At 43.7% G+C, this 27,058-nt stretch overlaps 5 protein-coding genes across 8 annotated transcripts; 4 read left to right on the forward strand and 1 right to left on the reverse strand.

Annotated features, from left to right (window-relative positions):
• Positions 1-2,469: 2,469 nt before the first annotated feature.
• On the reverse strand, positions 2,470-4,644 carry cks1b (CDC28 protein kinase regulatory subunit 1B). Its single transcript, XM_037473573.2, has 4 exons — positions 4,502-4,644; positions 4,192-4,259; positions 3,891-4,018; positions 2,470-3,373 (listed from the first exon to the last, which is right to left on the reverse strand). The coding sequence occupies exons 2-4, from the start codon at positions 4,248-4,250 to the stop codon at positions 3,324-3,326; spliced, it is 237 nt and encodes a 78-aa protein (XP_037329470.1). The 5' UTR covers positions 4,251-4,259; positions 4,502-4,644; the 3' UTR covers positions 2,470-3,323.
• Positions 4,645-5,705: 1,061 nt separating this feature from the next.
• pbxip1a (pre-B-cell leukemia homeobox interacting protein 1a) lies at positions 5,706-13,921 on the forward strand. 3 transcript variants are annotated; one of them, XM_062558321.1, is made up of 10 exons: positions 5,706-5,851; positions 6,627-6,756; positions 7,165-7,249; positions 7,387-7,442; positions 7,970-8,732; positions 9,468-9,698; positions 10,276-10,319; positions 10,469-10,564; positions 10,751-10,931; positions 11,121-13,921. In XM_062558321.1, the coding sequence occupies exons 2-10, from the start codon at positions 6,685-6,687 to the stop codon at positions 12,143-12,145; spliced, it is 2,553 nt and encodes an 850-aa protein (XP_062414305.1). In that variant the 5' UTR covers positions 5,706-5,851; positions 6,627-6,684; the 3' UTR covers positions 12,146-13,921. The 3 variants fall into 3 exon arrangements, with proteins under 3 accessions (XP_062414305.1, XP_037329281.2, XP_062414304.1); XM_037473384.2 differs by having other exon boundaries at positions 5,707-5,856; XM_062558320.1 differs by lacking the exon at positions 5,706-5,851 and adding an exon at positions 5,883-6,070.
• Positions 13,922-14,811: 890 nt separating this feature from the next.
• Positions 14,812-16,366, forward strand: s100a11 (S100 calcium binding protein A11). Its single transcript, XM_037473560.2, has 3 exons — positions 14,812-14,945; positions 15,032-15,178; positions 16,069-16,366. Exons 1-3 carry the CDS (start codon positions 14,835-14,837, stop codon positions 16,201-16,203), a joined length of 393 nt encoding a protein of 130 aa, XP_037329457.1. The 5' UTR covers positions 14,812-14,834; the 3' UTR covers positions 16,204-16,366.
• A 1,122-nt stretch (positions 16,367-17,488) lies between these two features.
• On the forward strand, positions 17,489-21,928 carry s100u (S100 calcium binding protein U). Its single transcript, XM_037473540.2, has 3 exons — positions 17,489-17,629; positions 19,956-20,086; positions 20,384-21,928. The coding sequence occupies exons 2-3, from the start codon at positions 19,967-19,969 to the stop codon at positions 21,008-21,010; spliced, it is 747 nt and encodes a 248-aa protein (XP_037329437.1). The 5' UTR covers positions 17,489-17,629; positions 19,956-19,966; the 3' UTR covers positions 21,011-21,928.
• Positions 17,514-26,920, forward strand: s100s (S100 calcium binding protein S). 2 transcript variants are annotated; one of them, XM_037473564.2, is made up of 3 exons: positions 17,514-17,629; positions 25,771-25,924; positions 26,134-26,920. In XM_037473564.2, exons 2-3 carry the CDS (start codon positions 25,772-25,774, stop codon positions 26,329-26,331), a joined length of 351 nt encoding a protein of 116 aa, XP_037329461.2. In that variant the 5' UTR covers positions 17,514-17,629; position 25,771; the 3' UTR covers positions 26,332-26,920. The 2 variants fall into 2 exon arrangements, with proteins under 2 accessions (XP_037329461.2, XP_037329462.2); XM_037473565.2 differs by lacking the exon at positions 17,514-17,629 and adding an exon at positions 24,269-24,311.
• Positions 26,921-27,058: the final 138 nt, after the last annotated feature.

Genomic DNA, 27,058 nt, shown 5'->3' on the forward strand with positions numbered 1-27,058 from the left:
TCGTGAGCCCCGTTTGCTGGCGCGCGCGCGCGCACACACAAGGTGGTGCGACACAAGGTGGGTTTCTGTTAGATCAGAGCAGCGACACATTATAGAAATGCTTTGAAAAATGTGCTGTGAAGAGAAAGTGCAGTTTCAGTCTAAATGCAACAATGAGTCATGCACATCATTTTCACATTTTGTGATCCATGCAGCATTAAAGCAAAAGAAATAGATTGTCTTCCTTTTTCATAGTTGTGTTGCACTGCCCTCCGCAGTACAAAGTGTGAAACTCTAAGAGTGGCTTGTCACAGCAGAGGCCTTCGTATGTGGTCTATGTCCTTGATATCCTTCTCTATTCAAATCTTGCTTTTTTTTGGAAAATATATTTGACAATTAGTAGCTTTGAGCTAGACAGGTCAATAAGACATGAAGCCCTGAACCAGCAAATGCTTTATAGATTTCTGACATCAACATTCTTTCGATAAAAATCCTACTCTTCAGATTGTATTCATATGTTCTCTAATTGACTAATTAAATTATTCGATAAGGTCTTTTCAAACAACCACACGCAGAGAAAAGACAAGAATCTCTATACACTACATTTATGCAGTAAATTTATGATGACATTAATTTACCTTGTAGAAAGTCAACGAATACCATATATATATGGTGTAAAGAGGTCAAAAGATTCACCAAGAAAATAATCAGTACATTAGATACTGAACAAAACCAAACTGGTAGGAGATGAAGGAGTAATATTACCACATTCAAGCCCCTTCTACCTTGTGACGGTGCAACTTCAGATTTGATTTGATGCATTTTTAAAAACTTAACCTAAATTTACAGATGGCTGAATCAACCACCTCTAAATAACCCATGTTTTTTGTTACTGCATCCTCATTAAAACTGGTGTAGAGCAATAAGACTGATTGCTTACACCAGACAACTTTTAAATGTGTGGCAGATGCTGCACGTACAGCATTTTAACGACATGCCCGCATAGTGAAGCATTTTGCCCAATAAGCCCACAGGGACATGGGCCGGTAGAGGGGAGCCTTTTTACACATGCAGTTAGATTGGCAATGTTATGGGCGACTAACAAGAAACACACGGGTCCAGTCGCAGTGCCAGGCAGCAGATGCAGCATCACTGAGCCACTGGATGGAAAACAACGGCGTGTGGGTACATCACAGATGCCTGGCATACATCCCTGCACATGTTGTCAGATGATCCCAGCAGGACTCATTACATCACACTACGCAAGGGGAGGTGATAAGCTCCTACTGCTGATGATCATCATACACATGGCAACTTTACAGCGCGGTTGAGGCTCACAGGCATGTGGAGCAGCAACAAAGCTGTGAATAAATCACAGCAGCTGTACGAACGCCAAAGAGCCAACGTGTACAGTGAAAACTCTGCAGCGGTTTTATTTCCCAGGAATGGCTTCATTAAGGAAGGGGAGGGGCGGGGGGGGGGGGGTCTGGCAGATGAAATGGGAAAGAACCATTAAGTACAGGAAGGGTTCACATGACACTGTCTGCAAAAAGCACAATTATCTAAAGCAATGCTTAACATTTTGGGATGATTGGGAAAGCACCTCCATCAGCAGATCATTAAATGCAACGTTACTCTGTATGTACACTTAGAGAAAATAAAAGATACAGCCACAGGATTGCACACATTTAGTGCATATGGATAATGGAATGCAGCATGAGAAGGGTTCTTTTCTTTCCAAAAGTGATCAACCAAACACAGGAAAGCATGCAGTGATTCACTTATCCTATGCGCATTTATTTGCCAGTTTCCTTTTATTTTAAAAGTTGACAGATAGGAAACAGTGCAGAGTAAAGGTGTATTAACAAATGTTATGCTGCTACCTGGTGGCTGTGTGTTTCCACCACACTACATGATGGGAGAAACACTAGTTATAAAAATACATTTTGGTACATTTGCTAGTGCGGTATAACAATTTAGTACTTTCATTTTGATGCAGCTAGATAATTTTATACACACCCTGAGCTGATATGCTATTATCTTCCAGATTACAAAAAGTACAGAAATATCATCCAACAGATTTCATGTTTATTTTGCTTCATTTAAACTCTAACTGATTATTTTAATAACTATTGGGCAGAACAGCACTAAGCCTACACATCATTAAAACTAATTCCATCAAATAGTAGAACAAAAGTACACCATACACACAAGGCACAAGTTCAAAGATCAATTATTCAAGGCAAAGTGTTAGCCTCAGTGACAGCAGAGCAGCTCATATGTGGTAGTAAAAGGAAAAAAAAGGAGACAGACGATACACAGACACATCACAGTTGGTGCAAGTATTCAGAACAAGGACAGTGAAGGAGAGTGCCGTAAAGCAATAATATTTCAACATGACAATCGGAAACAACCGCTATTGGCTTTCAACCCCCCCCCCCCATTCAATGGTACTGATGTTTTTCCATAAGAGCTTTGAGTGAGGTCTGCTAACCACCACCGTCTACAACCCCACACCCCTTTTTTTTTTTTAAACTTTGATTTTAATAATGTGTCACTTGGCTCTGTATATTGCCCCCATAAGGCAAAGATTTAAAAGTTTCCATTTAGCTCATACAGGGGCAACACATTCATCAATACAGAGCAGCTCACTGCTGCAATAAGAGCCAGTCAAATGATTTGTGTTAAAGTAAGGCAAAGCCATCAAAGTAAGCTCTTATGGGAAAGGAACTGGATTAAAATGGACTAGTTAATAAATGACTCTTACGCAGCTTTTCATGCACATGACAAAAAAGAAAAAGTGTTAAACGCAGATGTACAGTATCATTTAACCTAAGCAGCAACATGTCACTCAAAGCCGCACTGTGATGTTTCAGAGTCAAACTTCATTTAGGATCCAGCCTGTCTGGCCTTTGACCTGAGCCTGACCCAGGAAACACTCAGTAAGAGTAACTGAAATGTTTGTACAGGTTTCACTCCCCATATCTTTTAACAATTGTTCTAAAAAGCTGGAATATCCAAGCAGGTTGAGCCAGTTTGACAGTTTTCAAAAGACCGTAAACTGATGTGAAGGTTTCCTGGCAAACGACGCATCGCTGTTATCACATGAAAAAGTCTTTCCCTGAAGAGACGGGTGATGGATTTTTTTCCTTCAACGCATACTCCAAGTCCACAACCAGTGTTCAGAAATGTCTCTGTCCTTCTTCAGGTCCAACATGATCAGCCCAAATCACAAGTCACCTACCACACAAAAGTTTGGGAATGACAGCAAAATCCTCTGGTTCGATGAGTACAGCTGTGGCAAGTAGGACTGACCTTTCCAAGGACTCTAAATTTCTCTCCCTTTATGCTTTTTGGCTAGGAAGAGGGCGACGGAACAGCAAAATGTGAGGCTCTGAAAGAAAGTGAACAGCATATAAAAATCATACTTCAGCTCCATTCATTGCATATTCGTTTCTTTAAAAAGTGGATCATATTATATAAAGCGCAGAAGGGATTTGAAAATAAAAAAAGTGTCCGTGGGACTGCAGGATGGGGGAAGACTGTGGTATTGAGATGCTTTGAGGAAACCCCTCCCATATTTTTATATATACCATTTAAAGGCCGTGGATTGGGGTGACACAGCTTCATAATAAAAGCTGCAACTCGACCCATTTCCAACGTAGCTTTAACTTTGAATCATTTTGTTTGTGTTGAACATGTGACAACTAAAAAAGTAAAACAAGTTGTTCAGTTTGTATGTACGGCAGCAAAATAAATTGCTGGCAAAGTCCGATTTAAACGAATATAACGTTACACTTTACACCAGTCAGAAGAACGTCTACATACGTTAGTGCTCTACGTCGGAATCCCGAATTCCCATTTGATCAAAACCGACGCTTTGCCTCTTCATTGTGACATGACATTAATACCTGGCTGGTGGATCATGTAATGCACCCATCCCTGGCTCTGCTGGACACCCAGGTTCCTCCACTCGGTCTCAGACATCAGATGGGTCTTGGGTACACGCTTTGCTATGTCCTTAGGAAGCATTACATGCCTGTCGAAGAGTGGATTAAATGATGAGTGGGGAGATCAAAAATGACCATGACGTGACGAGTTATGAACTGCCAAAAGTTTTGTAAACATGTCAGCTGGCGAAGGAGGTTACAAAATAACGTTAACAACAAGGTAATGTCAAATAAAAGCAGAATAACCACGAGTCTTACACACCTGTACTCGTATTTTTCATCGTCATATTTATCAGAGTAGTAGATCTGTTTGTGAGACATGGCGCAGCCCTGTTGGAAAGATGTTAGCATTAGTGGACATTCAGTTAAAAAACACCAAGTCAAATCAGACAAAATATTTAGTGGACAACGTGACAGCCAGTTTGAGTTTGCCTCGCTAAGTGAGTGTGGCTAACAGTTAAGCTAACGTGTCCGGAGTTAGCCGAGAACAAGCGTTTATCTTTGATAAGTTACGTAAAGGCCAAACTACTTCCTACCAACGGGTGACACAATGGATGCGGCTTCAAAATTACCTTGTGTGATTGCCAAAGAATCCTGAGTAGAAATGGCCTATTATTCCAGTTCTTTATACGCCCAGCAGTTGCAGGATGTTCGTCCCTCTTTGTTTCCCTCTCGAATGTTTGCTAGCCCGCTTTCTACCGTTCAAATAGACCTCGCCCCATCCTATTGGTCGAGCCAACCGGTTAACTCTCTTGCCATTGGTCTGTTCCATTTGTCGCATGAATATTACGTCGGCCCTTATCGGTTTTCTAATTGGTCACCATAATAGCAAAAAAAGAGCACATGGAACATGGAACATAAATCCACACATGACATACGATAGTCATTACATGATCACTGACCCATAGTTTTTTACTGTATTGCCATGTTAACATGTCTTTATAGACTCTCAATGTATTATAAGACATCAACATTTGTTCTAACTCATTTTATAGATTAATCTGCCATAATCATAAGAAAAATCAAACAGATATACATGTTTGGCATAAATGCATTTCACCCGTATAACCATATAAATAAATAATTCATTGACAGTATGTTGCATTACAAGGAAATAGTTATTTAGCTAATAACAGCCAACTATCGAAAATTCTACTTACACATTAATGCATCAAATTAAGACAATACTTTATTGTATATGTAGAGGCGATACATTTTATATCCATTTAATGTTATGAACGGTGTTTATTATTTTACTGAAGAAGTTAAATCTTTCTTTTATACTGTAATTTACATATGCAATAATCTGGAATTACAGACTCCATATTTTCTTGTCCTTCTGATTTCACATATACACCAGTGTGAGAATGTCTCGTTTATATATTAAAATGTTACATATTACATAGCAAAACGGAAGCAGGATGATGAAAATGATTGCTGAACAGGAGCAATCGGAGTGGAGGGGAAGTCCACTCTGGTAAGTACCGCCGTTCAAATATAACTGTGCAGACGTGTCAGTGTGCGGCTGGTCCTGGCTGCCGCTCCCTTCTGCACACACACACATATATATAGATCCACACGCATGCATCTGAAGGGTTCGGTTCACACGTGAAGTTGTATTATTAAAGACTTGGAGAAGGGTCTACTCATCACCTGCCACTCTCACCTGCGAGCGTCAATCACGCTGGGCTGCGCGTCGTTTTCCAGACTTCAGCCTTCTCTCCAATTGGTCCAGCCTTGGTCCAGGGGCGGGACCTCGGTAGCATGTGCTGAAATTCCATTGGACGAAAAGTGCCGTGAGTGACGTGACGCAGCTTGGAATTCCCAAAGTTCCCAAGTTCACAGGAAGAGAGCAGCGTTGTTATTCCGTTAAGCAAAACGTTTTGAAAGGAAAAAACAGCGAGCGACTGAGGTGTAAACCAGTTGGGTAAATGAAACGTCTTCTTTGTGTTCTTTGTGACGCAGTCGAAGCGCTCGCGACAGAGCTCGGCCTTTGAGGACGCGGAAGAGTGGGAGTGGGAATAGTCAGCCGACCATCCTTTGTTTACCATTACGTCCGAACTCTCTATGTGGTCGCGTCAGATACTCGAGCCCCTTTATTGTGTTTTCCACGTGTGCTTAAACAGAAGCTTCGCGCACACGTGAGTATTAACCGTGGTATGTGCGCGTGTGGATCAATGAACGGCTCGTGCCTGGGATTTGACCATTTTTGGGTAATTGAACCGCCTCGCGGATTCACCGGACGGACGATCCGAATGAACGGCCCAAAATAACAGCGGCGATGAAGACAATCCGCTGGTCCCTGTTTGTTTTCCGCGAGCCCTCTTTTAAACTGCGTGTTTTGTGGACGCCAACACGCGGTTACGTAACCCGTCTCAGCGACCGTCTGGGGTTTAACCCGTACATCTTTGCAGGGAATTTAGGTCCCAACCCTAACTCCAACATGAATGCATACTTAAATCCCCTCAGGCCAGAATTTGTATGATCGCCATCAAAATATGACACACAATAAACCCCAAATTGTCGTTTTGCTATCATTTCATGTCCCATTCACGTACATACTTTTCGTTTTGACTTAGCCGACCCATATAAACAAACAAATGGTGATGACGATGATGGAAACGTATCACCAGGCATGCATTGAGAATCCATCAGGCATGCTCAATAAACACACTTAATTTCTGTCGTCGTCTGCAGAAAATCCCAACAGCTGAGTCTGCACCGAGCTGTGCCAAATTAAGCCCAGACGAGGGCGATGTCTGACAGCAGCAGCAGCACAGGCAGCAGTGGCTCCTCAACCAACAGCTGGACCCTCCTCTCCCCCGAGGTATGACACAGGAAACTGAAACACGAAGCTCTGCATGACCGGTTATTATTTGGAGGACAGTTATTTTCTCTGCTTGTGTATACAAGTTTAAGACATGGCATGTCTGCACTTGGCCCCTTGAAGCCTGCCTCAACGATACATGTGTGGCGATGTATCTTAACTGTATGTGCAGGTATTTATGCATAGCTGTATGTCTGTTAAGACACCACATTTAAGACCAAATACTTTTATTGTAAAAGGAAGATGATCCTCCGAGTTATCTAAAATACACCCAACAATTAATTTTATGCAACACCCACACATTGTACCTTTATCAAGGTAGGTTGTAGTGTGTGGCAATTTCTTTGCACCCCTGTATGGGGCTTGATAGGAGGAAGCTTGATGTCTCTGGATCTTCTGGCTCCACAGGAGACTGCTGTTGAGAATGTCGGACCCATAGACGACGGCACTGAGAGCCTGGGCGACGCCCCGAGTCTCTCTGAGGACGTGACAGGTATTGACGAGTTAAGATCTTTAGCATTCGGCTCGGGTTGTGACATAAATATACATTTAAGGTAACGAAAGATATACTTGTAAACCTATTCTTCGGGTTGATATTTTAGCGTTGACGTTCCGTGAATGTTGTTTCAGGAGCTGCTGCAAGTGACATTCCAGTAGAGACTGTCCTGTCTGAAGAAGGCCATCAGGTTGGTACATAACAAACTATGAAATAAACCAGTCAAGGCATAAATTAGACCATCAAACAACGTCAAAATTCCACCACCTCATATTTACAATGTTATTGCCAGGTTTTGGGAATGTTTTTTTTTATGTTGCGTATTGTACTTCTCATAACTACGTCCACTATGCTCCATCTACACCTAGCCCTTTACACCCAGGTTAGGAAATGTGTCATGTGACCATTGGAGAGACACTGAAAGTAACCTTGGTAGACTATGACGGGTTTATATCATAGTCTACCGGAAAACTGCCTCAGTCTCGTTACACCAATATACCCTAATATTATTTAAGCAGCAGAGACTTATTCTCCTGAAAACACCACACTGGCAAACATAGGAAGTGATTAGAAGATAGAGAAGTTCTGTAGACAATACAGACTGAGGGTAAAATGGACGTCATGACTCTTTAACACCTTGATTGTGATTAAAGTCACAAAAAAAGATGATTCGAGGTATTCACAGATAACCTCCATGTTCACTGCTCTTATTTATAGGTCTGTCAAGAGACCGCCCCGGAGTCCAGTGAGGTTCTCATCCCGTCTAGTCCAACCACAATGACCCTCCTCTCACCCAACCTCCGGGATCCTCCAGACCCGGACGTGGAGAGTCAGCCTCCAGTCATCCACGACATCGTAACCAGCTCCCCGAGTGACAACGAGCACCTCGAAGCCACGCCCTTTGTCACCAACATTGATTCTGGGGCTCGGTTCGACAGTCCTGCCGATGATCTCATGACGGAGGAGGCTGAGGAGTCCTGCTCCGCTCCTCCTCTGACGGAGATGCACGGCGATACAGAGCAAGAGCTCGAGCAGGATGCTGACATTGCGCCAAGTCCTATATACGCTACTGAGCCTGAGGTCCATATCCCCACAGAGACCCTTACAACCACTGACCCTGCCTCTCGTGTCGATGCTGATATCTGCTCCGTACCAGAGGGGACAGCGAGCCTGCTGACGGAGAGCCTGGGAACGGAGAGCCTGGGGACAGAGAGCCTGGGGACGGAGAGCCTGGGGACAGCGAGCCTGGGGACGGAGAGCCTGGGGACAGAGAGCCTAGGGACAGAGAGCCTGGGGACAGCGAGCCGGGGGACGAAGAGCCTGGGGACGGAGAGCCCAATCGATGAGAGTCCTGCACCACAGACCGTTGGTTCGGGGGAGGAAGAGGAGAAGGAAGAAGAGCTAGAAGACAAAAAGGAAGAAAAAAAGAAAGAGCTGGAGCTGTCTGAGACAGTGAACCAACATGAGGGAGAAGAAGAAGGTATGTGATAAATCTACATGCATATGTAAGCTGTTGCATTGGAGCTGGAGTGAGCTTCACATCACCCACTTTAGACAACAAAAAATAATTATTTATGTCATTGTTATTGTAAAAGCCATGTTCTGAAGTAAAATAGATTTGTACTGTGTGTCGATAAACACAAACTGATTTAAGAATATTCACCATACAAGCACAATATTGGCTGAATATAGATTAGAAGTGATCAAGCAGGGCCTGTTGACCCCATTAAGCAAAGTGTGACTTGGTTGTATCACCATAAACCAACCTGAACACGGTGGTTTTGTGGGGCCCTCTGAGATCTTACGCCGTGCTCGTAACGCAGCTTTGAGCAAAAGCATGTGCTCTTTGCTGTTAACACCAGTCAGCAGAAAGAGAAAATTGGAGGAGAAGATTTGTTTAGCATGTGTCTCATCTGTGTCAGGCGCGCATCTGGAAAACGATTCATCAATACGACAGGGAGGCGTAAGTCCCGTTGAGAAAACCCGCCCATGCATGAAAGTGCTGTTGTGTTAATTTAGAGAGAAAATGTCATTTATTTCCACAAGTAGCACCAACTTTCTTTAGTGTTTTTCACAAACCGTTGTGTGGTACAGTTTGTGTCTCTGCTTATGTTTTGGTATTTGCTTTAACCTTTGTCTCTGTGTCATCACCATTCTCAAAGATACATTATAAGATGGTGTCTTTTTCCCCTCGCATTTATTCTCCCTCCTGTAGAACCGTCCAGCTGTTTCGATCTGGGCGACGCAGGCGGCTTTGAGGATGGACTGCGGAGGAGGAATGCCCCGTCCTTCGAGTCACCGAGGCCAAGAACATCCGATGACGACGACGAAGAGGAGTCAGAGTTCAAGTTGGCAGAGAAGAAGGAGGAAAAGCCCTGGTTATCATTGAACAAATGCATTGTGGGTTCTCTGATCTTGCTCTTCTTAGGTTCCCTTTTCCTCTCAGGTGAGTTCCTCTCACACGTCACTAAGCCTGCTGGCCTGCCTCTGCTTTTCTTCGCTCAATACGGTTGGAGGCACTGTCATTATTGTCATGATTACATGATTGCTCATTTGACATTGCCAGTATTTACAAATGGCATGAGCGTTTATATTGGCAGCTGTCTGCAGTAGATGAGTGTCTGTTTTTAGAGCTTGTCGACTAAGCTGTACGATGTCAACAGGTTTCCTCCCTGACCTGGATAGCTGTCTAACACTCAATAGCTCGTCCAAGCACTCATCTGGCCTGACACTTCCTGCAGGGCCAGCAGAAAGTGGCAGATAAACTGCGTTCTAAATTGTACAATAACACTAGTCATCATGACTCAAAAGGACTCACTGGGTGCTTCAGAGGAGGAAGGAAAACCTCCTTGGGTTAGGTTAAATATCTCTCACTTTTTTGTTGAATGAATAGTTGTTGTTTACAGTGATTGACATTGAGGGTACTTAACAACAAAAGCATGTGTCACAGATGTAAGACAGCTTTTCAGCAGTGTGTCAATAGGAGTTCCTGTTGTGAAAGGTGTTGTTTTCTTCTCTGACAGGTGACTTTGACGCCTCTGAACTCAGTGATGGAGGACAAATCCAGGTCTGTTCCGGCCATCTCTCAATCTCTGTGTTTTGTGTCTACAGTGTAGTATTTAAGAAATTTGAAGTCTTGAAACTTTGAAGACACGTGTTTGAGATAGGATTACTTGAAAATGTGTTTTAGTCATTTGCCAATCATTTGCGATCCAGGACTGGCTTAGCACTGATCCACAGGATATGAAAGAACTATTGGATAAACTGACGCAAGAAAACCAGCAGATCGCTCAGCTAGAGGCTCAACTACAGGTCAGTGGTCCAGTTATACTGATGGTAATGAGGTTGTTTCTCCCTTCCATGATGTTTTAATGCACTGCAATAGATACACAGCATTTATTTTACAGATGTCATGGATTCCTGTCCCAAGATGTGCACTATCTGGCTCTGACTGGAACGCTTGTCTGCAATGGAAAACTCACGTCATTTATCTCTTAGTCTCAGAAAGAAGAACTCGACTCAGCGCTGACGGCCGTAGCAGCAAGCGGTGATGAACAGGGCAAAGCAGATCTTGAAAAAGAAAACGTCAAGCTGAAGGAGGAGCTGTTGTCTCTGCCCGAGCTGAAGAAGGAGCTGGAGAGCCTGAGGTCCAGGGTGATCGAACTCAGCCAGCTGTCAGGTGGGATGAGATAAATATAAAGTGAATCGGATCATTTCAAATTGAATGAAATCTGTGCTAGAAAATTAAAATGCACATAGATCGGCATTGTGATATATAAATGGATTCCGTAGAGTGCTGATCTTTTGAGCTTTCCTATATAACGGACTACCAAACCCATTATAACTTGATATTTTAAATCCTTCACAGCCGATCAAGAAATTCCCCCTGCTACCACAAGCTCTACCCCTCAGCCGGGTGACAGGAATGACAGAGGTCCGAGCGATGAGAAAGCTGCTGGACTTGAAAGGAGGAAGGACACAAATGAGGGAGGAAGGTTGAAGGAAGAACTCCAGAGGCAGAAAGGTCTTCTGGAGGAGAGCAAGAGGAGACTGCAAGGGATGAAGAAAGATGGAGGCGACGGGAAAGTGAGGGATAGCTTGGAGGACATCCAGAAGAGGCTTTCTGAACAAGTTGCGAGGTGGGGTAAGAAGAAGCAGGAGTCCAAAAGGCAAGGGAACAAGGGCAAAAACAATGAGCGGGACCACTGGAAAAAAGAGGAAAAGAAAGAGGTGAGAGGGGAGAAAGTCTGGAAGCACAGCAAAGAGGGAGAAAGGAGAGAGAAGGAAGAGAAGAAAGAGAATGAGCGGAAGACTCCCAAGGAAAACTCTCACAAAGAGGCGTGGAGGAAACACCAGGACGAGTGGGAGAGGAAGAAGGACGAGCGCAGAATGGACAGAGACGAGAGGAGGAAGGAGAAACCGTGGCACAGCCGGCCTGGTAAGGACTCCCACAACCACCAGCAGCAGCAGCAGCAGCCCCGTCAGCCTCATCAGTACAAACACAACAACTTCTGGAGGCACCAGGAGCAAAAGCTCAGGAGCAACGTCCGGCCCCAGCTGGGCTGCAGCTCCGTGGAGGACTGCGCCAGCCGGGAGGGGCTCTACCTGGTGGAGCTGCCCGAGTTTGAGGAGCTGCTGGAGGGCTATCTGAGCAAGCTCCAAGGATCCTCGTCCGAGAGCAAAGACAAGATCCGGAAGCTGACGGCGGAGTTCTTTGAGGACGGCGGCTTCATTCACGACAGGGTTCTGTTCAGTGACTTTGCCGAGGACGTGGCGGACATCCTGGAGGACATGGCGGACGCCTTGCAAGAGGGCGGGCACAAGGACGACGACTCCCTGGAGGAGGAGATGGAGGAGTTTGAAAGAGAAGCCCTGTGGAAGTTCGCAGTTTGAAAAGACGCCGAGGGAGAAGGAGTGAAATAAGACGCTAGGAAACACAGCACAAAACCCATTTCTTGCCTACATTCTCTCTTTAGAGCTGTAATTATAGTAGCTTCTGGCACACAGTGGTCGTGCCTCCCATGAACGTGTCCCTCCGAGTCTTTAATTATAAGCTAGACTGGTACTTGTCATTTAGGACTTTGCTGTCGTTACCTACCTCTGTCAGGTCATGCCTATGCCAATGCAAAGTCCTTCAGTAATGTGTTGTGTGTGTTTTTTTCACTGCTGTAAAGTGTATGGTCAAGATGTAGTGCATGTTTCAATTCAGACCGATTTTAGAGGACACACAAAAAACATTGCTTTAGGGACATGGTATTGGCACAAATGACACTGTTGAGCAATGGTTGAGTCATATATGATGTTAAATACTCCTCTGTCACTGGACTGTGTGAAGTCAACCTGCCGCTTCGAGCAGGTTAAAGCCAATGCAGAGAACCACTTTGCAAACGTACCATTTTCCCAAACGACGAGATTCACATCAGGTCCGACCGTTTTTTTTGCGCCCGCAGCTCTTTACTATGTTTGGGAAAAACACACAGCGAGTGCTGTTTGAGAGCCTTGAGCGCTGTGCGTCTGGATGTGACAGGCGTTTCAACCCCCTCACTCCCGAATGTCGGTTCGCAGCAGATCTGCTGATCAACCAAAAACTGGTTTGGGGAACGTCAGAGCTGCTTAAGAAAGTAAAGCAGTGGGACTAGTAGCTAAATCTATCAGACGGCTAAACCTCTTTAGCACTTTTCGAAAACATTCACATTTAGGACAAAACAGTATTCCTGTGTTGTGTTTTTTTAGACCTTACTTATCTTTTAGTATTTTTTGTAGCGTAGCCACTGGGACCTCTAACACATGATCGGCATATGCTGGGTATGCCAGAGCAAAAAGTTAGGTTTAAGACACCTTATGTGAGATTGGCAAACAAACCGGAACATAATTTATCTTACATTTTTCTTGTGCACAAGTAATTTAGTAAAAGTGCACAAGCTAGGAAGCCACCACATTTAGTTTTTCCATTGAGTTTTAAATTGAATGGCAAAAGGTACAAAAGAAAAAGCAAAGTATTGCAGAGTAGCTCTGCACTTGAGTTATTCTTGTTTTGTTTGGGTGATCTCGTAGCATCCGATCATGCAGTTTGGCCCCTTCCAGTGGATGTGAAGTTAAAGTCGACAGAATGGGATTGTTGGTTCTCATCTTTCACTTATTGAGAGAAGCTTTGTAGTGTTTCATGTTTATTTATTTTGTCAGTACACTGCAACTCTTTTCCTGTCTAATGTGGAAATGGCAACGTTTTTTTTGTTTTCTGAAATTGAATTAGCAACCTACTGCTTGTGTGCCTTTATTATTGTTAGGAATATCTTGGAGGTCTGGGATTAAACTTGCTTTTGCTAGATCAAGACGAAGAAAAACATGTACACAGCTTTAAACTTGACAGCTGTTTCTGGGACAGACTGAATGTAAGAGGGTTTACACATGAAGGGTTTTTGTTCTCTGCTGATTTTATTTTGAACTTTTTTTAGACCAAAGCTATTGGAAGAAGGCTCAATCTCAACAGGTGAATCCTTAAACAAATCACATTATGAACGTTTAATATTTGAGGACTATTTCTGCCTTTGTGGGACGACAGTACGACTTTCTTATGAGCTAAGATGTGCACGTAATCGATCCTTGGAGTAATGTTTTTTTTAAATTTCATCCAACATTACGTTCAATAAATCTTCAACAATAAAGGTCTCTAGTTTGTTTTTATTGAAACTCCATGTGGTTCATTTATTATATGCAGACAAAAAAACAGTATCACAGAATTTTTTGCCCGCTTCCCAATGGAATATTAATGCAACTATTTTAAGTCACAATTGCAATGATACCCAGCCGTGTCTGACTGACTCTGACAGAAAGAGGAAGTGCTGGTATGTCAGGCATCTTTTTCCACAGCTATGCTAAAGTGAAATATTTACATCTAGATTAAATACTCTCCGTCAGACTGCTTGAGATACACAACGTGAGTCACCGCCCCCATGCGCTGATGAGCGAGAATGTAAGCAATGATTGAGAACAATCAGCCACTGTGACAGAGAGATTATCCTTCCCCGAAATCTACTACTCCACGTACAAGCTCTGCTCTGCTCTTGGTTTCAGTGATTTTTATCTTAAGGATTTCTGTATCAACGTGAGAACTGGTTCCCAAGAAAATCGTGTGACGGTGCAGATAGAGGGATCTTTCAAAATAGATGGACAATCGTGAGGAACATAGAACATTCAAACACACATTCCACACATATTGAGTCCTGCAATTGGGCAGAGATGTGTTCTGTCCTGAATGCCATATTATTGGAGTCATGTTTTGTATAAACTGATAACTGCTAAAGCGTGCATGATTCAGTCACTTGATTAAAACGGCCTGACAGAGATCCTTGCACTGCAAACAGACCTGGGAGGTTTTTTTTGCTATCATCAGTACAAATTTGCCCTTGACAGAACAGAGTGGCAGTCTTTCTATTTCATATGAATGTGTGTGTGTGGGGAGGGGGAGGGGGGGTAGGGGAGCCGTGTGCGTGTGTGTGTGCAGATTTGAGTGGAAATCAGGCGGAGATAAGGCCAGCCCGCTGGATGGGGGAGAAGAGGTCCGGTTGAGTGTTTTCCGCTGATGTGTGCATCAGAGAAGGGAGATGAAGCCTATATATTCGGGGAGGATCAGAGTTTAGGGACAAAGCTCTCGGAACCAGCTGTGAAACAACCCGACATCTCAACTCAAGAGGTAAATGACCACAGCCACTGGTTTTCATGTCATATCTAGCTTGAAATGTGCTTGATGAGGCTTTCGTTTCTTGTTTTACTCTCCAGGTCTCAGCAAAAACCACCATGGAAGCTGCCATCTGCACCATTGTCACCCAGTTCAAGACGTACGCCGGGAAGGATGGGTCCACCAGCACCCTGAGCAAAGACGAATTCCAACACCTGGTCATCTCCCAGTTGCCAAACTATGTCAAGGTAGATCTGAAAAGTTCTTCTGAGCCGGTCTTCCTGCAGATTCCTATGTGTTTTCCATCCACCACTTCATATGCAGTAGATAAGACATTGTAGTCAAGCTCTTCAGATGCCACCGCTCTGTGGTTCACACATGTCGGACAGATGGCTCCTCCTCCTCCTTAGCAGTTTCATTGGCTACTTTCTCTTAACAACATCCTCCTCATGTAAAGTATATCATTTATTCACCCTGTGTTTGATTCAGTGGCTCGTTTTTACGCTGTTTGTTAATGCATGACATGTCATCATAAGGTCCAATGCTACGTCACTACTTTAAAACTGTGTGCTAGGGCTGCAGCTCAATGTCTAATGTCTATGTTGATCAACTAGGTATTATTTTCCATTATTTAGTTAATGTAATAAACATATTTGATTAGCTATTCAATGAGCCATAAATATTTAATGTGCTATAAGTGACAAACCTTTAATAGTTTTACTAGACTAATCACTTAAATGATTAACTGAACATCACATTAATCACGAATAAATATCAGCATAATGTCTGCTTGCACCTCTATGTAAGTGCAATGGAAATAATAAGATAGACCCAATGCAAAATAATACAGTTTCACATTTTTACAGTTTAACAAATTGAGATTACTCCAGTGTTGTCCCCTAATATACAGTATAATACAGTATAAATGTAACCATACAAAAATGTACATGTACAACCATACAAAAAAAACATGTACATTCATCATCAACTAGGTAAGTCTGTAATTAAGTTTGTAATTTAGTTATATTGATTACTATATTCAACCATTAGATGGCAGAACAGTATTGGCAGAGCAGGCTGGTGGATGTTGCAGCTCACAGGGATCTCACTGTGATCTGGCTCTTCCTCTCACCCGCAGAACGCCAGCGACCCCGGGGCCATCGAGCAGCTCATGGGCTCGCTGGACGAAAACAACGACGGAGAGCTGAGTTTCTCAGAGTTCTGGCAGCTGATTGGAAAGCTGGCGAGCAAACAGGGCGGCTTCAGTCAGTAGTGAGCCCGCCTCCGTCCGTTGAGTGTGGGCTTTGGGAGGATTGTGCAACACCGACGAAGCCCACATTGAAGCTGTCAAACTGTAAAATCAAATGTATTTGAATGCTTTCATCGCCCCACTAGTGCTTGAATTAAAGGCTTCATTGTCTCCAACCCACAGCCACCGACACTGTCTTCTGTCATTTATTCACCACGTTATATGTCCAGGCCCCCAAATTTGAGCAAAGGGAATATATTACAGCCTTTATTTAGGTGGCCTGTGTTACTGCGGGCCCAAATACACCATCTAAGGTTTTCACTGTCTGTCCCTGAGGCCTCAGTCGAGTGTGTATTGGGGATTTGTGGACCAATTACATGGGGAACGTGTGGAGCTAAGAAGTTTAATTAGTGTTGTCCTTGTCTATTTGTAATGTTACAGATAGAGTTGTGCTGGATCGTAGAAGCCCACACAGACGTTTTAAAGCTGCAAATGAGTGGCGATGCCCCACACTCAATTTTAGAAACACAGATCTTTCTACAGATAAGACAATGTGACCTTTGTATCCAAACTACACATTGCTCAGGTGCCGGTGTGGGTGGAGTGCTGATGGGGAAATGAGTCAGCGGCATTAAAGTGAGAGACAATGAAAGCAGGTCATCCACGAGTGAAGGCGTATATTGTGTCTGTGCTGGGAAGTATTTTTAGTGGCCATGTCAAGAGTTTTCCAAGATACCTTAGGCGTTTTATCTCACTTATTTACAGAAGGAAGCGCCAGTGGTGAAACTATTCAATTAAACCTGAAAGTCTTTTAATGATTCACCTCTTGCAGTACCTTTGCCACTGGCTTTAGTATTTTCACTATTGTTTTACTCCCTTTCTTTCTTTTACTCTTGAGAGCTCTCAGAAAGTTTAAATTGGGAGAAACTGGGCCCGAAAACAACTTTCCGGAATTGTGTGGACGATGAACATAAACTTCTTTTTTTCCCTTTGTTTCTGCGTGGACTCTTTATTAGTAAAATACCACCGAGCCTTTCAGATGAAGTAATCCCCCGCCCCGTCTCCTCGTCCCTCGCGGATGAAGCCTCTCTTAAACCACAACCCGGCTTGGCTGGCGTGAAACTGTGCAAATCCCACAGGACCAAAGATAATTCCGATGAAATCTGAGCGTATACGTGCTTTGACACACTTTGGTTCCCTTGTTGCTGAGCCTTAGCGCCGCGCGCTCTTCCACGTTCGCACTACTCCATCTCACTCTTCCAGGTACACGCCCTTTGACTTGTCAGGGGGGAAAAGTTTTAGGGAGAGAGAAAGAAAAAAAAATCACGGAAGAGATTGTGCTGTCCTACTAGTTTGACCAAGTTCCCTGGGCTCAGAGAGGCGTAGAAAAGGCAGGAGAAAAGAGCAGAAAGTTTGCGCACATTTACACACTTCAGTTGTCCTTTACACGGTGAGTTAAATGCGACTTTTTTTTGGATTCTTCTAAGTTTCTCTTCCATGGACGCATCGTGCTTGTGCGTCGCCTTTTGCCACGTTTCGGTACTCTTGCAATGAGCCCTCTAATGAAACTTGGCAGGACGGATTCAATGACTCCAGCCCGCAGACCTTTAGGCTCACGTTGTGCTATTTTTTTCTTCTTTCAAAGTAGATTATGCGGCGACGGCCGCTGGTTATTCTGCTCCTAGAGACGCTTTTATTGGCGCTGTTTGATTGGCAGCCGCTCTCTGCGTGTCTATCGGAAAGATATTTGATATTTTGATGCTAGATCAGTTGTCAGGTGGCCGATCAATTGCAGAACAGCTCATGAAAACTTGCAGTGACTCGAGGTGAGCGAGTATCGAGCTTACGTGGTCTATCCAGTGAGCATCCGGGTTTGCGCGCAAGAGCGCGGGTGTGCGCCAAATCAACAGTTGTTCGCCCGCAATGGGGCTTTGATGCATAGAAAACCCAACGGACTTGTCAGCTTGTCTTGTCCAGGTTTCTTTTCTTGGCGCTGTGCCGTTTGCGAGGATTTCACCGTTAAATATGTATAACCCCACATAGTATTGACGCTGATGAGCCCTGACGTGAGCACACTTTGTGGATGGTGTTGCGCAACGTTCAGCGTCCAATTGTACAGTGTTTTCTATTTGACTATGCAGTAGCGCAATTTACAGCCATAACCTAAATTGTTCCTCTGTTAATATTTTATGCCGCACACGAGCGGCAGCATTGTCATTACTCTGCGCGCATACCGTATCAAATTCGCCCATTTGGAAACGCAATACACCCATCTCGGTTGTGCTCTGGTTGGGAAATGGGAAACCTGTGGTTGTAGGCCTGTATATTTAATTATGTTATTTGGGGCCCTTCTAAAACAAATAACTGGGATTAGCGTGTCACCGTTCGGTGGCACGGATGATGCAATTCATTGGTCGGAATGAGGGTGCGTGTGGGGACGTGGGGACTCTGTCCCGGTTAGGGTAACCCCTCCTTGAGAATGGGCACATAGATAAATAATGAATGTGAGAAACGTTCATCTAAGAATAGAAGAGAAGCCTTTGCAGTGTATTTATGGACAGGACTCACCGAGAGCCGTTAAGGCCCTTGTTTACTCTGGCTGAGGAAGGTGTGTCACCGGTGAAGGAAGAAGTCGCCTATAGGCTGATATCAGTTAGACAAATCAATCAATCCCATGTGCTCTGATTACTCTACTGCTACGACATATGGGTTGTATTGGGAACCGGTCAGAGGAAGCCGTTGGAGGTCATTAGGTTGGGGAGTAAATTCTGAGAGAGGATGAATTCATTAATGGACGTGCTTTACAGGTTCTGAGCTCTCCTGGTATGATGAGACAACATGGCCTAATTTCCCGAATGTGCTTGCAACATTTTGCTTGTCTGGAGTGTGTCATATGCACTTATGATACTCACCCAAGCAAATACTCTATCCCTATCTAGAGTGTGTTTTTCTCACCAGTACGAACTGCTGTTTGCTCTGCGGCATTTACATACACAAGTTGTCAGACGGGTACAGTTGCGTTGAACATAACCTCTCACTGCTTTGGGGCAAACTAGCTCGGAGTTGGCCTGTACATTCCTGTCTAAGTGATCTCTGCGGACAGCAATGAATGGAATTCTGAGGGCTGTGTCACCTCCTGGCTTTTTTTTTTTTACACTTACCGCCATGTTGATAGATTACCGTTCAACTTCTGTATTTCTTTTTGTGTCTCTATCTTCAATAATAATTCTGAAGGAATTTGCTGCCGATCTGTACCAGAAGCCTAGAAATGGTTTGAACACATTATTGTCAGATGTGTTTGCGTCTATTTGTGTCAAACAGTGTCAAGGCTTTAGAAGGAGGAAAGGGCAGGTATAGGAGGAGTGGGAATGGCAGTGATGGAGAGAGGCAGGTATGGCTGTTGAGAGAAGGAAAGACAGAGAGCGGAGCCGACAGGGCCAAGGTAATCCTTTAGGTAATCTGAAGCCCAGTCCCCTCTGAAGCTTCAGCAGATCAGATGACCTATCAAAGATCACAACTTGTGCATCACAGCCTGTCCCACAGTCTCTCATCTCCTCCACTTATCTCACGTCACCATCCCTCCCTTATTCATCTCTGGACCCAACACCTGAAACGAAAGGTCTCGCAGGGACACGAATACAACCGCTATTTTCCACTGGATGTCCTCATCACTTCAATGTGTTTTGGATCCGACTGTCATGAAGCTTCCTCCCTTTCACTGTAAAGTCCCTAATGCCATGATCTCTCTATCTATCTGAACCTCTTCCTTTTGCCAGAGAGAGGAGTAATGGAATCTGCTATTCAGACCATAGTGAAGGTCTTCCTGAAGTCGACCAAGGGGAAGGAGAGTCTTGGACAGAGTCAGCTCCAGGGCCTCGTCAAGAGCCAGCTCTCCAACATCCTTTCGGTTAGGAAACCTTCACTTAACCTCTCTGAAATATGACTAACCTTTGCCTCATGTTATAACCTAGCAGGAAACCATACAATGTAGTTTTGTGTTACCACTAGCAAGTTTGAACCTGTTAACTCAAGCATTATAACCAATTGGTGGTGTATTGTACAGCAGATAAAAGGGGAAAAGATCCCATAGGATAGAATGATATTCATCACTACGATGTAGAAAAGAGCCATGGGGTCATTTACCAACCAATGTTACCAATCATCATGCTTGATTGTCTCATGGTTGCATATGCCCACTATTTAGGACACAGACAGCAAGGAGGCGATCAAAAACATGGGCAAGGGACTGGATGCCAACCACGACGGCAAGGTCGGTTTTGAGGAGTACCTGAAGCTTGTCGGCTACCTGGCGACCTCGCTCAGCGAGCAGCGCAACCTCGCCCAAGAAGAGCCCGCCCAAAAGGCTGCGTCTGGACAGGAGGCACAAACCTCCACCTCTCCGGACAAAGAGGCGGAGAAGCCAAAGGCAAACGCAGAAGCTAAAGACGTAAAGCCAGGGGAAAGCTCAGCTGCAAAGGAGGAAGCAAAGTCAGAGGAAAACGCAAAGGCAAAGGTGGAGGCAAAGCCAGAAGCCAATACTGAAGCAAAAATAGCAGCCATTGCTGAAATAAAGGTGAATGAAAATGTAGGAGAATCAGTGGTAAAAAAGTTACAGGGGGAGACCAAGCTTGAGGCAGCAGCTGAAGAGGAGAAGAAAGCAATGGAGGGAGGGGCAGTATTAAACGATCTGTCAGAAATGCCATTGCCAGTGTGTAGTAAATCAGAGGAGGTGATTGATGTAGCAAAGAAGGTGGAGAAGGTGGTTGCAGCTGCCGAGGAAGAAGTGGAGAAGAAGGTAGAGGAGGCGACCTCATTGGCAAAGAAAGAATAATCACACTACTCACTTGCATTCAACACTACACAAAACACAGCATTAATGCTCTATTAAACTGGAAAGCCACTAAAACATTTTTTTAAAATTCAAACAACATAAAATAAAAAATGCAGTTAAAACATTAACAAACCCAACTGTATTCCTCATGTACGATAAATAACACTCCATGTGAACAGCATGTACGTCCCACTATAGTCCCACTATAGACATTTACCTCAATAAGATCCTATCTTATGATTGCATGCACACTACATACGCTACTATACATGCATGCCAAATGCCAGTGAAGAAGTGAAATGCAAAATATGATTTACCTGCAGCAGCCACACTGGTGACCAAGTGTCACTGCAGCCATTATATTACGTTTAAATCCCATTCATTATCCACTTTTATCTTAATCAATCATCTTAAAAATCCTCTATTTAGTAAACTCTCCTTGGTATGGCATGGCCTAAAGGACTATTTTAACTATAATTCTAAACTAATGTTATAGTTAAAATATTCCTTTATGCAATTATTATAACTGGCTTTCTTGCAAGGACTTAGATGAGACAATTGACACCGCCGTTATGTCCGTCCATGCAGTATGAAGCTACAGCCAAAATGTCAAAGATGTAACATTTACCATGGATTTTGTTCAATTTGAACAGAGCCAGGTTAGTTTCTGTTTTTTGACTAGGCTAAACTAATCGCCAGCTATAGCTTAACATTTAGCATACAGACACAAGTGGTGTCAATCATCTCAGCAAATCTCAGCCAGAATCCCAATAATTCCCAAGATTGTGACGTTTGAAGGAAAATAACAAACAGTAACACTACTTTTTTCTTTTTTTTCTCTTTTAAGTAACCTTGTTATTTACCTGATTATAACATTATATAAGCATTAGACAATAAACTAATGGTTTGCTAAAGATTTGCATTATTTCAACCAAATTGAATTGTGTACTCTGTCAATGTCCCACCTTTCTACTTGATATCTCTTTCTTAAACTTCTTTTGTTCAGGAAGGATCACTTTGCATGGCTCCTCCAGCATATTCACTTGAGTTGTAGTCAGCCATGTTTTAAGAACTGGAAGATAAGTGTGGCCCCTAAATTATTGAAGTTCAAAATGAAATCCACACCAAAGAACCCCTATCCAATGGGAGCCTGAAAGAGTCCTGTGGAAATGTGCTGGGGATCGGAGGAGGCTGCCATCAAAGGTGTTTAAACCAAATGCACCTGGATCATAGGTGGTAGAAATGAACAAGACAACAAGCAGCAAGGGAAAAAAAGAAAAGCCAATGACAGTGATGTTGTGTGTCCTCCAAACCATAAAGCATTTCATTGGTTATTGATCCCTAAACGTGCATCGTCTGGAGTGAAAACGAGTTTGACAATGGTTCCTTGTGGTTTCCTGCTCGTTTTAACACTACTTGCTTAGGCTTCCGTATTTGTTTGTCGGTTACACCTCCTCGCGGCTTAAAAACCCTGTTTGACCTGCAACCGGATCTGTGAGTCGCAGGTATTGGGAAACCCCTGGATTAGACATTTGAAGAGGTAACACCCTTGGACACAAACAATTACATGAAAATAATCTCGGCCTCGAGAGATCCAGGTTCTGAAAAAAAAATAATACTGAGCCATGTGTATGAATCTATGTGGTGTGATATTTTACTACAGGCTACTACATAAACTGTTATGAATTGTATTTCCATTGTTCTGAAAATATTGTGGCCAAATATTTAAATTCAACATGGCCATTTGTACGTTTTTAACCTAACTCTTTCGTGTTTGGACCACTATCGAGATCACTTGAAGACATACTGCCTTGTCACATTATATGCAATTTGTTAATTACAATTTAATGATATGTAAGTTGTCTGCTCATCAATAATGCAGCCATGAGAAAAAAGGCTTCTGTTGCAGGCCTTTGGTGTTTTATCTACCTGGCCAACGGCGTCGTGCTCAAGGCGCACACATTTTGGGCATGCTACCAAATGTGCACTCAGCACCTGGCACTACAGACTGCTCAATACCAAAATGGGCAAAACAAATAGACCCTTAAGTCATGTGGTCACCCTGCCTCACTGCGACACTCCCATTGTAAATACTCTCATTTACACACACTCTGCTCAGCCTTTACACTCGTAGTATGCTGGGTTCCCTGCATGCTCTATTCCTAAGAAACGTACTTGGGCTATTCAGTCTATATTATGATTTCAAGATATATTCTTTTTTTATCAAAAACATTTCTAATCATGGTACTCCCTGTGAATTATGGAGACATATCACACACTTGCGTGATCTACAGACCGTATTTCAACATGTACATTGGCCTCAGGCTATTGTTCAGATGCTTGTCTTTGCTCTTAACCACTAATCCCATGCAAAATGATTTTTTAAAAGAAGAATTGGAGAAAACCCAATTGACTTTACTGGCATTTTTTATAAAAGTATACCAGCAACCTATTTAAGTTTTAACATTATTTGAACATTCTATAGCAGCTTTCTGTTTTTAATCAATGTGGAACCGCAAATGGACAACATGAAATATGAGAGCTGATTTTGCATGCTAATGAAGAGGTTGAATGGTCACATAGTGTGAACACCACCCGGCCTTATGTCAATGCCGCTTACAAACATGCTGCAACACGGCCGATTTGCTGCATGGAGTGTTTGCAGCCAGTTTTACACACAGTCAGTTCTATTCATTCTGTGGCAGGGAACAATAAAAGCCTGAGTCAATAATCCTGCCAGTGGATATGATAAACGAACACACAAGTAAATGGATGTGCTTTGGGCCTAAATCTCTGGGATGTACTAGAAGCTGTGTGTGTTTTTTACAGTTAGACTCATTTCAGTCAGCTGTCATGTCCATTAAACTCTACTAAGCTGGTATGTAAAACTCCATGCGCAATGCTGTATTATTTTCTCTTATTCTATGTAACATTTTAAAGCCTAATAATGAATAAAACTGTGATAACAATAACATTTTTATATTTCTGTGGCCTACTATGTGCTTTCAAGAATCAAGAGTCAATCGTGTGTGTGTGTGTGTGTGTGTGTATGTGTCGGTGTGTATGTGCGTGTGTGATGGAGAGAAAGAACCTGCAGAGAGAGAGAGAGCGAGACTGAAAGGGAGGATAGAGAAAGAGAGGTACAGAGTCGGTAATCCCGGGTTTCGGGGGGTGAGGAGGGGGAGGAGGGAAAGGGACAGGTGATATTTAAGACACTGGCACTCTCTCCCCATCCATCTCTGCCTCAACTCAGTCCCCTGCACCTCTTCAAAGACAAAGGAAGCCCTCCATCAGCACTCAGGTAAGACAGGCGACTTAGAAGGCTTTCTTCAGTCTACTTTCTCCTCTGCGGCTAATTGAGAGTCGACTTGAAAAGTACATTTACAGCATTTTATCAGCTCTTCAACTTCTGCAAATAGCTGTGGCCTCCAAAACGTCCAGGGAAGAAAGACACTGCATGGTGGGCGCTGAGTGGAGGGCCGCTGGAGTCTTTTCAAGTTTGTTTATACCGTCTGCTTCTTTTTGATGTGCTATAGCTTTGACGGAGAATGTATGCGTCAAACAAGTGAAGCCAATAGGGATCTTGCAGCAAAGTGATGCAAAGTGAAATGAGAATATACTCTCCTTCATGTAGAATTAGGTGAAATGTATGAATGACCACTATAAACATGGCATGGATGCACCGAAAGATCATACTCAATAAGTTTATGTTCATATTCACTACAGCCATATGCTATGTTGTGTTACTGAGAGCATTTTCGTCTCCATGGTTTCCTATTGTCCCCATGTCGGGGAGTGAGATAGATTACACCCGTAGACTTTCCTGTTAGCCGGCTTTGGTGTCCACTGGCCTCGTCTTTTGTCTCAACTATGACCGCTGCTACACAATGCTCCGCAGAATGAAGAGCGGAAATACCGGGTGACTTGACCTCAGCAGCCCCGTAACAGCTGATAATGAATGCAACATGCCCGGGGATCGATTGACGGATTGACCATATCCATCAGTATTCTGCCCGGTAATAGATATGCCCCGAAATAACGCCGTTGACTTTCTATTTATTTGGCGCTCTGTCTTAACTTTAGACTTAAGCAAGTGTGAAATTGAGTAAGTGTTGGTGAATACAGTACTCTGACACCTGATGTTACTCAACACCTTCGTGTCTCTCTGTAATTACCAGACGAGTTTTGTGTTTCTCCTCCTGGTTTCCGTCTTCAACGCTGAGGCCGCTACGCGATCGACAGACCCGAAGGTGTCCTGCCTTTGAGGCGACATGAGAAGTGCCTTCCGATTTTGAACACATTGAGACGGCAAAGCTTTTCACTGGTTGTTTTTGCATCGTTGACAGTGAATCATCCGTGTCCGTGTGTGCAGTCTCTCCTCAAGTCCAGCACAAGAAGCTCCAAGATGCCGGACACAATGTGTGTAAGATTGTTTTGAAAAAAAACCTTTCCAACGCCGTCCTCCATCTTTCCAGCCAAACCTCTGAAATGTAAAACCCATTACGGTCACGCACACACAGTGACCACGCTCTTTAAATCGGGGTCAGTAATAGCCTCTGCACTGCACGCAGAGCGTTATTCAACCCATTGCGTAGAATTGGGAAACATAAACTCCTTCCTTCTACCCATCCATCTTCCATCCTACCGCTTTGACTCAGAGGCAGCTTCACCCTTGACTCCCATGTGATCGCACATGCAGCTGGGGCTGGAGCGGGCATTTCGTGGCAGACTCTGACCCTTTGACCCCGATACCTTTCCAGCATGTCCAAGGAGCCCAGTTCCAACCTGGAGAGTGCCATGCAGATGCTCATAAAGACGTTCCACAAGTACTCTGGGAAGGAGGGCGATAAGTACACGCTGAGCCGGGGCGAACTAAAGGAGCTGCTGCTTGAGGAGCTGGGGACCTACTTGGGGGTAAGAGAGATGGAATGTGCGATGACACCAACACACTAAGGCAGTTTGCGAATATGAGTGGAGGTATGCGCTCGCATAGTCAGACGCACAGGTTGCGACAGGCTTGTGCAGTGATGTTTGCCCCCATACACAAACACACACACACATATAGGACATAGTAACATAGGACAACATCTCAACTCTCTCTCTTTCTGTACCCCCTCTGACAGGGCTCCAAAGATAATGAGGCGGTTGAGAAGGTGATGAACGACCTGGACGCCAACAACGACGGGGAGGTGGACTTCACCGAGTTCATCATCCTGATGGGCGCGCTGACGGTCGCCTGCAACGACTTCTTCCTCGATACCAAAACGGATGAGAAACCGACAGATGAATGCAAAGGCGGGTCGGGGGAGAAGAAAAATTGAGTGGAAGAGCAGAATCGGGGCAGAGAAGGGAAAGAGGGTGAAGAGGAAGGGGCTGGGGGTCGTTAAAAAGGAGGAGGGAAAGTAACTGTATGGGAAATAGGACAGATAGGATTTTTCTTCTTATGCAATTTGTAAATGCTGCAGCTACAGGAGGAGGGGAACGGGGGGCAGAAGGTGTGTGGGTTCATTGTGATTTGGGGATTCAGCAAAAGAAGAGTTTTAGTTTTTTGCAACCGTATTTCAGACCAAGGCATATCCGTGAACTAGTTGCAGTCAAAGCAGAGAGCGACGTTACATACAGAACCAGGTTTATATTACAATTCCTTCAACTCATATTTAGCAGTTTTGACAGCATAATCTGGATTACTGGAAAGAAAATAAATTTGGCAAAACACACCCTGGGATGTTTGAGCATTTCTCATGCATGAATAATTTGTGAACATAAACTAAGTTGCAAATTATTATAGTATGTACTCACTGTATGTACTCAGTGTTAACAATACAACATGTTGTATCGCCTTTCCTGTGCATATTTTGTAACCCATTTTGGCAGTGACCAATGCATTTCTCAAAATATTAAACATGGCATTTAACCAACTATTTATCGCTGCATGTTTGGTTTTGCATCCTTTAAAATCCCTTTTTTCATGAATCACTGCACCTGGAAATCAATTTGAATGAGTGTCTCTTACTGTGTGTCTATTTGTGTGTACGTACGTGTGTGTGT

Source organism: Pungitius pungitius, chromosome 17, assembly GCF_949316345.1.
Source record: "Pungitius pungitius chromosome 17, fPunPun2.1, whole genome shotgun sequence".
Taxonomy (NCBI): Eukaryota; Metazoa; Chordata; class Actinopteri; order Perciformes; family Gasterosteidae; genus Pungitius; species Pungitius pungitius.